Genomic DNA, 12,162 nt, shown 5'->3' with positions numbered 1-12,162 from the left:
ACTTTCAGTTTCCTACCTTCTTACAGCTCACGTTGTACCAGAGAGAAACAAGGTGTTTTAAGATGCCTCTGCAGTCATAACCTTCTCAAGGGATTCCTAAATTTATGAGCTCAACATCAAGAAGTCTGCATAGTAAATCCGAGGTTTGAGAAGGTAGAGGGAACTGCCAGCCTTTTCACAAAAAGGAATCGCAGCACCCTGCTTCTTTAACAATTTTGCAAGCTCATTCTCATCCTGAAAATTTCAGTGCAGTCAAGGTTTCCCTGACTTACTCTTTATTTCTGAATTCAGTCTTCACAGCCTCTGAAGCAAGAGCAAAGTGGTAGGTTGTCAGAAGTGACTATTAGGAGAATACACAAAGCACGCATGCTGCAGAAAGCAGAGACTTGAACTGATTGGCACCTGGCTCCCTGGCAGGTATTTCCTTTGCAGGAAGATTGAAGGGTAGGAAGAAGAGCTCGACACTCTGGGCCACGTTCTGCTGTCAGTCACTCTCCCACGCTTCCACTGATTTTTAATGACATTTACAACCATTAAGAAAATTAATAGCCATCAAAATCAGGAAGGAAGATGCAGCCTAGCAGACAAAGCAAAGGAAAATCATTTCTGCTCCAGCTCCCATCAGTGATTTATCAGGAGCATTAAGGCAAGGCACTGCTGGTCCTTGGTGTCCAACCTCAGAGTGAACCCCAGATGCACACACCAACTAAGAAGGAACTGCAAACTAAACATGAACCAACAGTGGCAAACATGTCAGATCTACGTTTATCTCTTTGTTTTCCCCACATACAAAAATACTGACCATAAAGCACTTGGAGATGGTTGAAACCCAAGGATTACTAGAATGACGATATACTGTCACCCAAAAAGCTCCACCATTGAGAAATACCTGCCCAGGATTGTTTGAAATGTACTGCAGGGAACACACCATGGGGTATCTTTAGATTTCTGGGGGGGCAAAAAGGTGTTCTTTTAAGAATTGTCAGAACTGTCTCACTGAAAATGCAATTACCTAATGTTGCTCAGTTGATGTTAATTGTCCATACATAAATAAAAAACGAGGCCACTTTTTTTCACAATTCTTGCCTTTACCTTTGGGTTTACATCATGAGAAATCTCATCCATAAAATATGCATTGACATTCACACACTTCATATTATGCAGAACTTATTTCTAAGAAAAAAATACTATTTCTGATTCTCATCTGCTAATACAGTTTCTCTTTAGGTCTAAGAAAAACATTATGCAAAATATAAACGTAAAAATAATTGTATTTGGGAGTACAATGATGTATTCTCAACAAAACCCTCTGATTTAGCTTCATGTCAGCTTTCTTCTAAGGCAACACTTACTGTACCACATGTGGCACCTTTGAAAACAAAATCTTACAAAACCTAAATCCATTTCTGTGTGCTAATAAGTGTTGAGTTTTAAATTTTTCAGAAGGAGAAAATATTTCATTTTATTTAGCTTTTCTTTAAGCACTAGAAGTCCAAGAAAGAAAAGTTCTTTAGTGACAGTGCCAAGCATTCAACATTCCCATTCTTAATATCAAGAAGCTAGTGATCTGGAATTTAAGAAGCATCAGATAACCACTTTTTAGTCATCTTTTCTGAAGTCCTAGTAATTAGTCTTTTAATCAATGAAAGCAATTATTCATTTTAAATTTTTCATCCATTGAGAAAATCATGCAATCCCTCAAGCACAGGAGTAAGAACTTTAGGGAAGCTGCAGCACACTTTGAATAGTGCAAGAACTCTTACCCCTGAAACAAGTTGATATTCTGAGCAGACATGGGAGAGGTGCTCCAAGGGCCCAGAAGAGCCTTGCTCCATTTTAAACCTCTCACTTTGCCAAGGCCTCAGAAGTGAAAGTGGACACAGGGGAAAAGACCAAGCAAGGTAACAGCAGAAGCAGCAGCACCATCTTCCTACACCTTCCAGGAACTGGGAGCAGCTGCCCCTGTAGAGGATCCATCCTCCTGCAAACTCCAGCCACAACCACATACCACAGCAGCATTTCAGCAAATTTTGAGACCAAATGGGGGGAAAAGAGAACTACTTGCAGCAAGCAGCATTTTTTCCTTAATGAAACTCTATTGTCTGAGGAAGGGAGACAGGACAGAGCTGGCACATGTCCCACAGAGCAGCAGTGATGGTTGGAGGAATCTGAGTGAGGTTTTCCCCACAATGTCACAAACTCACTTTCCATCAGGACAGTGTTGGCACAAAATGGGTGACAGAGGAACAGCTTCTACACCAGTTCTAACCAGGAATAACAGGGAATTTTCCAGCAACCCTCTCACTCATGGAAGAGCCATTCCAGCCAGGTCACTCAGCACCTTGAGATCTGCCAAGCAGAGGGAGAAAATGGGGCTCTGAGAGCTGGACAAGGCTAAGAGGAGAGTCAGCCATGCCCCCAGCCAGCAGCCAAGAGCGAGCAGCACGGTGATCCCTCTCTGAACCTTCCTGGCTCTCTGAACAGCACATCCTGCCATTCACAGCACAGGCAATGAATGGTAATCCCTCTCCTCAAATTACCCTCCTGATTTCAACAGAGCGAGACCAAGAATGTACGTGACTGAGTGTACTTCCAGTTCAGATTTAAGTAATTGCAACTTGACGAGTTTCTTAAGCTCAGTTAGTAATGGCACACATCTAGCAGAAACACTCAGATCCAGAAAAAACATAGGCCTTTTTATTAAGTTTCTCAAAAAAGGAAAAATACTTAATGTTATTTAAAAGCTTCCTAAAAACTCAGATTAAAGTAGAAGAATGTAGCCTTCACCATACCCTCATGCCCTGGACACCACAGGCTGTGCCTGACAGGTTACCTGCTTCTATTTCCCACTCTACTGGCCCTGTCCCATCAGCCATGGGACAGCCCAAGGGGCAGAGTCAACAAATCACTTTAAGTACTGGAAATGGCAGCACTGGTAACAACAAATGTCCACAAATCCTGGAACACGAGTCCTTTTCTTCCTAGAGAGTATTGTTAAATGCTCCTGATTTTTAAGCCTATGAAGTAAAGGCCTTTTAACTTAGCATCTGGTTCTGACTTCATGCTTTCCTCCACAACCACAAGAGCTAAACTTCATTCACCACTGACGTGATCAGTTATAATGTATGCCTTTTGACTGTCTTTTCCCTTTCCTGGTGTTGTCCCTGCATTCTTACATATTGTGCAAAACAGGAAAATTTTACGCAATGGTTTAATAATACTTTTTTTTTGGCACAAATTCCAGCCTACCATGTTTCCCGCTCTCTTCTTCCTCAGCAGCCTGGCAGACTGTGCACTGAAACACATCACCTCCCTGATCCAGTGAAAAGGCAGACAACAAACCTGCAAAAGGTTCAAACAGAGAGAGCGCTCCCCAGCCAGCTCACAGAGATTTTTCTCAACCTGACCCTGCAAACTGTTAAGCACTTACAAAAGATGGATTGACAGGGTATGGCACAGATGCAGAAAAGAATGGCACAGGCCAGGGCTGACTCAGCCAGCACTGCTGCCAATGACACTGCATCGGCAGACGGTGCAAAAAAAAAAGTTATTTTATTGAGTGCACATACATGCACAAGCTCTCTGAGTGGATTATACATGCTGAAGTATCAATCATCTTCCAACACCTGGCTGTTTGTGGAATCAAGCACTACGTTATCTATGAACACACAGAACAAAACTGATGCAACTAGCACTGCTCAAAACACCAATAAACAAGCCACAATCTACCCATGCAACCCACAATCTAATTACTTCTAGAGACTCCAAAAGGCTTGAACTATTTGAGGTAGGTCTCTTTTCTCATAAATCCTACATGAGGAGATGACTAAAACCCTATTAGGTTAGCCATACTTATTAACATAGAAGGAAATTGTATCATGTTAAACACATCTGTTACCTAGGAACTTCAAAAGTACCAACAAATTATATGCAATAAAATGAACAGTTCCCCAAAAAATCTCTCTTTTCTATGTACTAAACCTACCAGCTTTTTTCTCCAAAAAGGCCCCTCAATGCACACAGTTCTGTAAATGATTTTGGTGAGACCATTAGCCTCTGTTCTCCAAAAGCTGCTTACAAAGCAAACCAAACCCTTCACACTGGAACATCGATGGGACTCTCAGCATAGCCTCTCACCTCTGAAAAACCATTCTGTTGAGTTTCACAGAATCATGAAGTGGTTTGGGTTGGCACCTTTAAGGATTACCTTGTTCCATGCCCTGCCATGGGCAGGGACACTTTCCACCAGTCCAGGTTGTTCCAAGCCCTGTCCAAGCTGGCCTTGGACACTGCCAGGGATCAGGCAGCCACAGCTGCTCTGGGCAGTACACCCTGCCTGTCCTTGAAGGACTTCACCCCACCTTGGAGGATCTATCAGACTCTTCCCATCACTACTATAACCGCAGTTATAATGCTCCACTACCAAAAAAATAGAAAGTATTATTCAGAGCTGCACAAAGGCCCAGCCCTGTGAGGGATGCTGAGCTCTTCCAGGCCCTGCTTTGATGCAGGATCAGGTCCCAGTGAGGACCAGAGGCAATTTAGAGTCTCTCCCATGGGGACTATTACCACCAGGCAGTTACCAGCACCACATCTTTACTCCCCAGCCAAAAGGAAAAATGAGGCACAAGTATTTCTGAGTATCCTTTTTATTTATGTTCCTGAACATGTAAAATTTACTGGCTGGGTGCTAACACTAATAGCCTTGAGAGCTCTCACTCTGTCAATGAATATAGCTTCTGTTTTCATATTTTATATATGCTCTGTGACATATAAACACATACCTTAACACTACTGACTCATAAATATGCTTTTTAACCACTGCAGGAACTATATATGCAAAGGTATGTTTGATTGGCATTAAACAACTTTAAAGAAATATCATTTTAGGTTTTCTTATGTCAAACTGCTAATTAATATAGCAATAAAATAAGTTTGTCACAGCAAAGCAATATTCCATTAAATCACCAGGTCTTCAGAAAAATTTGGGGTTTGTTAATGCAGGCACATGCTTGCCTTCACTTGTGAAAGAAAATCTCAATTTCATCAGTACAGATAACATGGAGCAATTTGTTCTCAATTTGCAGAGAATTCTAAATTGTCATGGCTTTTATGCAAATTGTGACACTCAGTGCTCTTTCTGATGCACCTGAGCCAAATACCTGGGAGACAGCAGCAGCCCAGAACAAGTAAATATATGTACACCCAAAACCTATAGCTACCACTTCTCATCAAATGAAAGCCATCATCTGCAACAGTAAACCATGAAAAATATTAAATATAAATAGTAATTTAGCCTTCCGTTATTGTAACAAATAAAAAAATTATCTAAAATTGCTTTGTTATTTATACATGTAATGATGGCAGACACACCAATCTAGTCTGAAGTCACATTTGCAGAGCCTCATAAACAGTGCAGACTTGGCTTACTGAACTACTTATTATTATTATAAATTCATATTAATTCTACTTGCAATCTGGATAATACTATAATATTCCTTTTTCAGGAAAGCTTTAAAAAAGTCTTCTTGTGAGATTGTTTTGAAACTTTTGAGCTCTGCATAATACTTACCACTTGAGCTAATTGTTTTTAAAGGGAAATTTAATGTTTAAAAGCTGTTTTTCTAACTAATGGGAATCTGTGCTAAAGTCAACAATGAGTCCAGCTTGATAGGAATTTTTGCTCTATCTTTACCAAAATAAGGAAGGACATGTAATAGCATGCTGAAACAAATGCAGTAGCAGAATTCTTGAATTTTAAAAAACAATTAGAAGACAATTTTCTACTCCACTTCTCCTGTTTGAAACAGATCATTCTGCCCTGCCTTATTTAATATTAACTGGCTATGTTCTTGTCTCTAGAAGAAAGCACAAATGCAGTTCCCTAATCCACTTACATTCTTTTTTCAAATGCATTTACAATTAGCCAGCCTGTCAATAACCTACTGTCCTCACACATCATGTCTGTAGAGAAAATGTTTAAAAGAAACTCAAGTCTTTTCAGGATTGCCACCAGCTTTGAACAAAACGTTTACATTACACCCAACCCACCTGCCAAGGCAAAACTGAGAAATGTGAAATGGGCATGAAAGCCAAAGTTTCCACCTCCTTGAGGGATATTAATGAGTAACTTCATGGTTTCAATAAAGCCTTATCTTCCCAGATGGGAATTAGAGAGGTCATCCCTAGCCAGAGACAATGAATCACTTATTTATTCCTTCCTTGTCTGCTGCACATACATATGTATCACAATCCTCCCTGCAACCCAGGACTTCAAAACTCACTCTCCTCAACATCTACTCCCCACCGGTGCAAGAGAAAGAATGAAAGAGAAAGGAAAGAGACATGAAAGAGACAATGCAGAAGGATATGAAAGACAAAGAACAGGCATGACACCTATGTTTAAACTACTGAAAATCGAATTGTCCATTTCTCTTGAAGAAAGGGTTATTCTTAACCCCACCCTGCCCCTCCCAAAAAAAAAAAAAATAAAAACATGTAAGAAATATTACACTTCACTTTGTTTCTGTATTTGTTTTTACTATCACTGCCCCTCAAGCTGTGCAAGGACAGCTCTCACTGGTGAAAAAAAAAAAAAATTAGTAAGGGTGCTACATTTGAGTTTGGTAGGTGTTTATAAAATAAACATTATTCCTCCCATGTGGGAGAAAGTCAAATTCATCCCCAGGCAAGCTGCTGTCTGACAAACAAAGTTTTTAAGTGTCACAATTTCCTACTGGGACTTTAGCATTTACAGTTACAAAACAAAACAGAAAAAAGCTACAGATCTGTATTCACTTTCTACAAAAACCCTTAACCAGAATGAAACCCTGGACATGATGTGAGTGAAACTGTAATGGTGACACTGTGCTATATTTAAGCAATTCTTTGAGAAATAAGAAGATGACACAAGCAATGGAAACACACACAAATCAGATGAAGTCCTAACACCTACAGTTATGGGACTGCCCACACATTAATACCTTTCTGCATTTGTTAACTGGGTGCATATGTCAATTCAGAATACACTTATTTTATCATTATTATTTGATTAACATGGACTTATTTTAATTGAAACGATCACTTGTCATCATGAAAAAAAATGCATTTCGCAGAGAACATTATTTTTTTCCACCCTAAATTTTGCTAAAGTGAGATGGCCTAGCAGTTGCTCCATTGTATTCTTGCACAGCACTTCTGCTACCAAAAACTATCTTGTCAGCACAAAAACTGTAGCTGCCTAAATAAACAACAAAACTAGTTATCTCTCAAAAAAAAGTAGGTTGAGTCTCATTATTCAGACTTATATATGTGGGCACATACCATGTCTATTCATGGACTAAACTACAGATGAATAATCCATACACAAACTAATGCTAACTTCTATATTGCAGCCCAGGGACTGACAAGTAAGAGCTTGTGGGGAGAAGAATTTAATTCTAATGTATGTCTCAAGTGACAATAAAAAGGATATAAAGTGCCTAGAATCAACAAATAACTTATCCTCTGTACTCAGGAACATAATTTGCCAGATCTGGATTTAGCTGTCATTACAACTTTTGCTTTCAAACGCAAAACAAAGTGATGTTATTTTCCTGTTCAATTTTATTCATGTTATATAGAATGCAGTAGAACTCGTCACGCCAGAGGATTTGCAAGGGGATGATGTGAAGGTTAATTACTGGCTGCTCATAAAGCATCCTGCCTGTCGAAAGCCCCATGTGTAAAAATGACCTTGTTATCAAAGCTGTTGAGTGCTCCCAACGGTCACTTTCAATGGGCAGAATGGATATTTTTCTGTAGCTCTTGAAAACCAAATTAACTGCATTCAAATATCTGCCTCCAGTTTGAGGAGGTTTTGGCATTGTGCCTACACCCCATTTCTGTAGGGGGTGGGGGTTAAACTACCAGAGATTCTGCTTAAATCACATCTTTCCAACTCGAAATGAAAAGACTAAAATGTAGGTGTATCACAGAACCAAGGCCTGAAAGATACCTGCTAAACCTACCCACAGTCAGGCAACAAGTGAATGCAGATCTTATCCTTGTGCCCTAATTACCCCCTGGAAACCAAAGACACTACTTGAAACAATAAAGTACAGGTATTTCTGTGATCAACCCTATTTGTAGGGTGAGTTAGCTCTGGGAAAAAAATGATAAGGCACAAGACCAAGCATGAAGAGCACTGCTCAACAAAATGGAGCCTGCAACGCTACGCACAATGCTTTAGTATCTTCTTGCTATTTATACACATAAAATAATTAGGAATGAGAACACCTCAACATTAATTAAAGCACAGCCCCATAGGACATCAGAAATCTTTTCAGAGATGGTTTCTCTGGCGACAGCTTTGCCAGCGAGCAGAGTTTGACGTGTCCTGTAAAAATACAACTTCATGCCTGGCATTGCCACATTGCAGAGAACAACATCTGAAGCGTGATCGTGCCTCTCTCTACCCATATCCTCCTCCTCGGCTTGGAAATAATCAGCTATGGATACTGCCAGGAAAATGCCTCATCTCCACTAATATTCAACTCCCCCTCCACAATGATGGTATCTCAACAAAATGAAGAACTGCAAAAACTCCTCGTGCTTGCGTCTTTCAAGAGCTTTCTCCAAAACTGCTCGACGAAATCTCGCTTCTCCCTTTAAGCAGTAGTTCTATCAAAGAAAGAAAATATTCCCTTTGAAACATCCTCGAGAGCCCAGTGGAAACAGCAAGCAGAGATGTCACTGTGGCACAAAAAAGAGCTCTGTGAGAATAGGCAGCTGGCCTACCTGAAGGTAAAGTAGCTCCCACTGAAAACCTGCTCTGAATGCTTCAGAGCAGAGCATGATGCAGAATAGACATTTACACACACTATGTCTGTGTACCAAGGTGTGAAAAAACCCAACCTCCGAGCACAGCACAGGCTGGGTGAAATCCATTGAAATTCACCATTAACAGAAATCCACACAAAAGCCAATCCACTCTCTCGTATCAGTGTCCTATAGGAAGGCCAGAATGAAGCCATTGAGAAAAATGAGACATTTACATATAAATCAAAAAAAGACAGGATCCAAGTACCGACTGATTAAAGATCAGTGTAACACATATTTTTTTAATCGCTTATTAGATAAAATCTGTGTAATCACTGTATACTCCACAAATATTCAAATATCATTGGCCATTAAATTTTAAGTTGGATATGAAAATATAAATCATATTTTTCAAGACTGCATCCGTCTATAGTACATCTTCTGTAACGCTGATATCACCACCTCGCGTTTTTTTCTCTTGCATCATTTTCCAGCAGGAAGAAAAACCCTGAAGGAATCTCCATATTTTCCAATCACATTGCCTGTATCCGGGCAGGTTATGTGACCGCCAAACCAGAGCCCCCAGAGCAGGCCTGAACCACAGCAAAGTCCGCGCACAACCCGAGCCTTCGCTCTCGAATTAAAAGCATCCTCCACGTCCCTCACCTCCGGCTTGGCCAAGGTGCCAGCAGGTATCTGCCGACTTTGGTTTCGGATATAAAGGGCTCGGTACGGGGTCATGTTGAAAGGGAAGAATTTTTTTTTTAAATAAAGGGAAAAAAAATCAACAACTATAATAACAGTAATAGTAGTCTTGCTCGGAAAATAATAACAAAAAAAAAAAAAAAAAAAAAAACCAACACCGAAACTGCAAAAATAAACATCCATAGGATTACGAACAAGGGGGAAAAAAAATCCTTTCAGGATTTTCGCAGGCATTCCGGAACCCAGTCGAGCCGATCCCCCCCTCGCCCACCGGCGGCCCCGGGGGCTCCAGCCCGGTCCGGCCGCCCGGGGACAGAGGGCGCGGGCATCCCCCGGCCCCCGGCGCACCGCGGATGCCGCTCCGCGTCCGCCCCCGCGGCGGGGCCGCCGGACCCGGGCGGGCTCTTACCGTGGCCGAAGCGACGCTGTTGTCCGCCAGGGTCAAGTGGTGCGGCTCCCACCGCCGCAGGAACTTGGAGGTGAGGATCTTGCTGAGAAACGTCCGGGGGTGCCGGATGACACACACCTGGATGTCCCCCTCCTGCAGCAGCTTGTACCTCATGCCGTTGCAGTGGAGCAGGGCTCTCCGGCACGGCGCGGCACCCATTTTATTCCCCTCGGGAGCGGACATCTCGCCCAGCAGCGGCTTGCTCTCCTCGGGCTGCCTGCGGTCGCTGCCCCCGCCGGAGCCGCCGGTGCGATCCATGGCAGCCCCGCGGGCCGGGTCGGGGGTGGCGCTCGGCCGCCCGCGGGGACTGGTCTCTACGGCGGGTAGAGACGGGTACGACCAAAGAAAATTAAATTCAAAATAAGAACTATAACAAAAAACAAAAAAAACAAAAAAAAAATCCAACCCCACGCGGCAGATTAAAAAAAATTGCACGCTGAAGGAGAAAAAATAAAAACAAAACAACAAAATCTGTCGGGGAAGATGGGGGTAGGGACTGAGCCGCACCGAGGGGAGAAGGGGGAAAGGGAAGCGATAAAATCCTTATTCAAACTTCCCAATCCGCCCCCGGCGGGTCACAGCGCCGCGTCCATGCTGCCGGGCGGGCGCCGGCCGAGCGGAGGGTCGGCTCCCGCGGGGGCGGCGGACAAAAGCCGGCGGTGGTGGCGGCGCGGGGGGCTCCTGACGACGGTGGCGACGGCGGCGGCGGTGGCGGTGGGGGCTGCGGGGCGTCCGGCAGCGGCTCCTTCCTTCCCCCCGGGGCGTGTGCGCGGGAGCGTGCGGCGGCGCGCGTGCATGTATGTATGTATGAACGTGGGTGCGGGTGCGCGCCCGTGGGAGCGGGTGTGAGTGTGTGTGTGAGCGTGCCTGCCTCTGTGTGTGCGTGTCTGTGTGTGCGGGTCCCCACGCGCGCCGCCGCCGCCGCGGCAGGAGGAGGAGGAGGAGGAGGCGGCGGGAGCGGCGGGCGCTGCCGACACAGCCCCTCTGCCGGAGCGGCTCCGAGCGCCGCGATTGGCCCTGCCACTGTCACGTGCCGCCCTGCCTGACGTCAATGGCCGCGGAGCCGCTCCGGGCAGCGGCGGCCGCGGGAGGTGCGCGGGAAGCGCCGCGCCCCTCGCGGAGCCGCGGGATCGTTCGGGCTGGAAAAGACCTCTGAGATCATCGGGTGCGACCTGGGACCGAACGCCGCCTCATCAGCCAGACCGCGGCACTGAGTGCCGTGTCCTGTCTTTTCCTTAAACACCTCCAGGGACGGTGATTCCAGCAGCTCCCTGGTCAGCCCGTTCCGATGTCTAGTCACCCTTTTTGTGAAGAAATCTCTCCTAAGGTCCAGCCTAAACCTCGCCTAGCGCGGCTCATCGGGGCATGAGGCTGCCCAGGGCTGGAGGTGTGCGGGCACCGCCAGGCCCCTCCATCCTGCGGGGAACCCCCCGGTGGAAGCTGCGGGAAAGGGGAGACTTCGTGCGGTCAGTGTCCCCTTCCCGCAGCCCTCGCAGGAGCCCGGGCAAGGCGCAGGGGCTGTCACCACCTCTCCTTGAGGGTGACAAATCATCGCAGGGTGAGTTTTGAGCATCCTCACTCCAGCGTTAAGCTCTTGTACAAGCCCACAGAGAATGGCCAAGGAAGCCCGTGCCAGGCTGCTGGCACTTCAGCAGTGATATTCCCTTTCCTCTGGCTTTATGGGGAAACTGGGAACGGCTGCCATCCAGCCCTTGGAAGCCCGGTAGAGCAGCACCTCCTCACACTGTGCTGAGCAGGGTGTGGAGTGTCCTCTGATCATCGGCAAAGCCGCACAATCCTTTATTTAAAAAAAAAAAAAAAAAAAAAAAAAAGGCATTGAAAAAACCAACTCCCTTCTAAGCCCTCTAAAATGCTTAACAGCTGAGGGATGGTGTGTGCAATATGGATGCTGTGCCCAGAGAAATGATACCATCGGTTCTTGCTTTTTTCTCTCAGTGGTAGAACTCAGATCTTGTTTCCAATATCCTCGTTTGCACAACCAGTTTAGGACCAATTAAAGAAAATACATTTTATGTAACACAAGCAGATACCATTGAACTGTGGGACCCCTCACAATGAGTATTACCAAGGTCCAGAATTTAGAAGGAATTTACAGGGCTGTTTTAGATTGTGCATGCAACATATTAAGAGAAAGTATAAACCTTTCTACTTGAAATACTTAAAAGTGTAAGCTCACTTCTGACTGAGCG

The 12,162-nt window shown here is 44.4% G+C and overlaps 1 protein-coding gene across 1 annotated transcript in view; it reads right to left on the bottom strand.

Annotated features, from left to right (window-relative positions):
- CMIP (c-Maf inducing protein) overlaps positions 1–10,935 on the bottom strand; it is a 130,630-nt gene extending 119,695 nt beyond the window's left edge. The window contains exon 1 of the mRNA XM_009090745.4: positions 9,914–10,935. Coding sequence (XP_009088993.1) covers positions 9,914–10,210 — 297 coding nt within the window. The 5' untranslated portion in view covers positions 10,211–10,935. The remainder of the gene's footprint in view (positions 1–9,913) is intronic.
- Positions 10,936–12,162: the final 1,227 nt, after the last annotated feature.

Source organism: Serinus canaria, chromosome 11 (genome assembly GCF_022539315.1).
Source record: "Serinus canaria isolate serCan28SL12 chromosome 11, serCan2020, whole genome shotgun sequence".
Classification (NCBI taxonomy): Eukaryota; Metazoa; Chordata; class Aves; order Passeriformes; family Fringillidae; genus Serinus; species Serinus canaria.
Note: the sequence above shows the minus strand (reverse complement) of the source record. Positions and strands in the feature narration are given on the sequence as shown.